Below are 3,665 nucleotides of genomic sequence, written 5' to 3'. Positions count from 1 at the left end.
AAAGGTTCAATTTTTAATATGCCATTGTGTATATTTAAAATCTTACTTGAATATTTCAAATTAGTTTTATTAGTTTTTTTACTCAATAAAATGAATGAATTTATAAAACTTTGGGCAATTCATTTTATCATAATCTATGTACACGTGAAAACAAGAAATCCAAATCATTTCAATACTTCATGTTGATAATATATAATTATAATTGACCATAGACTGAGCTTGGACAAAAAAAATATCAAATTTTGAATAAATCTAATCTAAAGTCTAACTAAAAATAAATATAGTTTGTGCTCAAGGCCTAGCTAGTCATGATTAGCTTCATATATAACTTAGTTTGGTGCATCAAGAAACCTACCAAATTCTTTATTTTCTTAGCAATACCTAAAAATTCCACTTCTATCATTTGTCATACAAGTTGGATGCGTTTGATAATTTTTTCCTACCTAAGCCAAATGCGAATGTCACAACTTCTAGGTTTAATTCGAATATTAACTCCTGTTAATGTAACTTCTTTACATGCAAAAACTATAGAACTTCATGTCATTTCAAACCTATTTTTCCTTGTCAACTAATAATGCCAAGCTTAATTTTCATATGGTTGTACCTCAAAGAGCATGTTGCTGCTCTTCTAACTCAACATGCACATGTGGTCACATCTATATCCAGTGTTGCTAAGCTGGAAGCCCGCCGCAAATTTATGTTGACAGATAAAAAACTTTAAAACCTCCACCGGTGGTGAGTGGACTCCATCGGGACCCCTAACGGAAAGCGGTGACGCTACTCCGAAAACAGAGAACGCTGTAATAGAGCCCTGGTCAAATGCCATTATCGTAATTTCCCCCAAAACTCAGGTCTGTTTCCATTCTCATCCCATCTTAAATCACTCTGCCATCCCACCCCTCCCCCTGCCGCATTCCTTCCCTTCCCTCCAGGCCCTCCCCAAAATCTCCACTTTTGAAAGAGAAAAATTTTTAGAGAGAGAAAGCGCGAGGCATACAACGCCAGAGAGAGAGAGAGAGACACCAGCAATGGCAATGCGAAGAAGCTCTCCTTCGCTCTTCTTCCTCCTCCTCTTCGCCGCCTCCATCGCCCTGCTCGCCGCCACCTCGGAGGCGATCTCCTCCGCAACCACCGCCGGTGCGGCGGAGCTGGGGTGGATCCCGGGGCGGACGGCGTGCCAGGGGACGATCGCGGAGTGCCTCGCCGGCGAGGAGTTCGAGCTCGACTCGGAGATCAGCCGCCGGATCCTGGCCACATCGCGCTACATCAGCTACGATGCGCTGAGGCGCGACAGCACCCCTTGCTCTCGCCGCGGCGCCTCCTACTACAACTGCCGCCCTGGCGCCCACGCCAACCCCTACTCTCGTGGATGCTCCGCCATTACCCGGTGCCGGCGTTAGGGCTCTCTTCCCCTCCTCCTTCTCGTCGATCTCTTCTCTCTTTTCCGTTCTTCCCCTCTTTTTTTCCCCTCTGAGTGCCGACTTGGAAATTGATACGTTGTTGTTATTGTTATTATACGTGGAATACTTTTGATTACATGTGTTCGAGGCAAAAAGATGCGATTTTTTTTATGGATATAGTTGGAGAAAAATGATATTCTCAGGTTATTGCCGTTGGATTCATGGAAGGTGAGAGATTCTGGAGATCTGTCTTCTTTTTTATTTTTGTCAATTTCTTTTTTTTTTTTTTAATTTTGAAAACATATGATTAACTTGTAGGTTTTTTTGAATTTTGAACAATTTGTTGCCTTTGGATCTTTTCCTTTTTTTTAAATTGAATTCCGCTTGCCCCTGTCTTTTTACCACCATTCAAGGTAAGGTGGTGGGAAGAATAAGGAGAAAGATGGTGGAGAGAAGGAAAGCATGGTGTTTCTATGTTTTATTTTCTCTGTGATGATTTAAGTAGGAAAGACATATGGAAGTGAAAAAATATATATTTATGTTGATTATTATAGTGAGTCCTCTTGTCTTAGGCCTTTCTTTGGTTGGTGACAAGGGAGGGTGGGAGATAAGATGGGGGCGCATGGGACGTATGGTGAGGATAGAGTTAGAGGGTTTTGGACTCAGCTCATCAATCCTAGCATTGAGTTGGAAATGAGTACAGTTGATTTCGTTAGTGTAGTAGCTGGACCGTATGATTTAGGCGGTGGAGAAGGTACTAGAAGTTGCTATAAAAGATGGATCTGAAAATTGCTAGAAGGTATTGATCCTGTGGCTGCGGTGCTTTATCTTTATGTTGCACCTATTCTCTAAGGGGGAAAGTTAGGTTCCATGAAGATGCCTCATTTAACTTAGGCCCCCCCTCCTCTGTATCCGGGGGTACCCTGTTGATTTAGCATTTAATAATTCATGGGGCTCGGTTCCGAGGTTCATTTTAAGGATGAAACATGAAGTAATAATCAGACCAAGGAAAAGATGAAAAATTTTGTACACCGCAAGCAATATAGAAAATTCGATGCGGACATCATTTAATGTGATTGATCCACGTAGCCATCGCTTTTCATTACGAATTTAATGTCTATAGTTATATTTTTTCATTTCAAAATTTTAAATGACGAAGATATTCATACTCTTTGAAAAAATTTATGATATCTTATGTTCATATTTTGATATTTTGCCTACAGAAAATCATAATTTTGATGTAAAATATCATAATATATCATAGAATGTTATAATTTTTATCAAAAAACGAAGGTATTTTCGATATTCAAAATTTTCAAACTAAAAAATGAAATTACAGGCATTACATGCATATTAAAAAGTAGATGGACAAAAATATCCCTTCCATATTATGACATCTTAGATCATATTATGATATCCTGGACTATATTACGACATCCTGCATGTAAAAAGTCATAATTTGACACAGGATGTCATAATTTTTTGATCCATATTATGACGTCTTATGTATAGTAAGTCATAATATGTCATAAGATATCATAATTTTTTTTTCAAAAGATGGATATTTTCGTCATACAAATTTTTAAACGAAAAAGCATAACTACAGATAATAAATACGTATTGGAAAGTAGTGACTACGTGGATCAATCACATAAAGTGGTATGTTTTATTCAGATTTTCTACACTGCTCACGGTGCATAAAGAATTTCTCGAGAGAAAATAACAAGCAAAGGACTCTATCAACTTTTTTTTCTATGATCTATTAGGGGAATGGACAATTGTAAGTTGGTGACTCAAGGATTTGAGAATATTCTTCAAATATGCCTTCTTAGTGGTTTTTGGTGGCCGATATTCAATTACTATGGTGATCTTAAATTAGTGATGATCTTCATCCTGAGATGATTTAAACTTTAATAATTTAAGATATTATATTTGGTGCGATATGTCTTAATGATTAAATATCTTTATACATATTTGGTATGCTATAAAAATTTAAGATCCTTAATCATGTAATATCAAGACCAATTCTAATATTTTCATATATTTTATATATTTTAATTGGGGCTGAAGGGATTCAAAAGAGTTGAGTTGGGTTATATTATTTTGGTTGAGAATATTTTTATTTTTAAATTTTAATCTAATATCATTGTTGCGGGATGGTCTTGGAAATTTATCCTCAGGAACAAATTTAACATCACCGAGTCTGATGTTGGTTTTGAAAAGGGCGGTGATTTAGCATCACTGGAATGCAATCAAAATATGAAG

The 3,665-nt window shown here is 37.2% G+C and overlaps 1 protein-coding gene across 1 annotated transcript; it reads left to right on the top strand.

The window, feature by feature from the left end:
- Positions 1–913: 913 nt before the first annotated feature.
- LOC105045281 (protein RALF-like 33) lies at positions 914–1,571 on the top strand. Its single transcript, XM_010923511.4, has one exon. The coding sequence runs from the start codon at positions 1,029–1,031 to the stop codon at positions 1,398–1,400; it is 372 nt and encodes a 123-aa protein (XP_010921813.1). The 5' UTR covers positions 914–1,028; the 3' UTR covers positions 1,401–1,571.
- Positions 1,572–3,665: the final 2,094 nt, after the last annotated feature.

The sequence above is a fragment of the Elaeis guineensis genome, chromosome 5 (genome assembly GCF_000442705.2).
Source record: "Elaeis guineensis isolate ETL-2024a chromosome 5, EG11, whole genome shotgun sequence".
In the NCBI taxonomy this organism is placed as follows: domain Eukaryota; kingdom Viridiplantae; phylum Streptophyta; class Magnoliopsida; order Arecales; family Arecaceae; genus Elaeis; species Elaeis guineensis.
Note: the sequence above shows the minus strand (reverse complement) of the source record. Positions and strands in the feature narration are given on the sequence as shown.

Coding starts and splice junctions, on each gene's coding strand:
- LOC105045281 (XM_010923511.4), top strand. CDS start 1,029: ATGGCAATGCGAAGAAGCTCTCCTTCGCTCTTCTTCCTCCTCCTCTTC.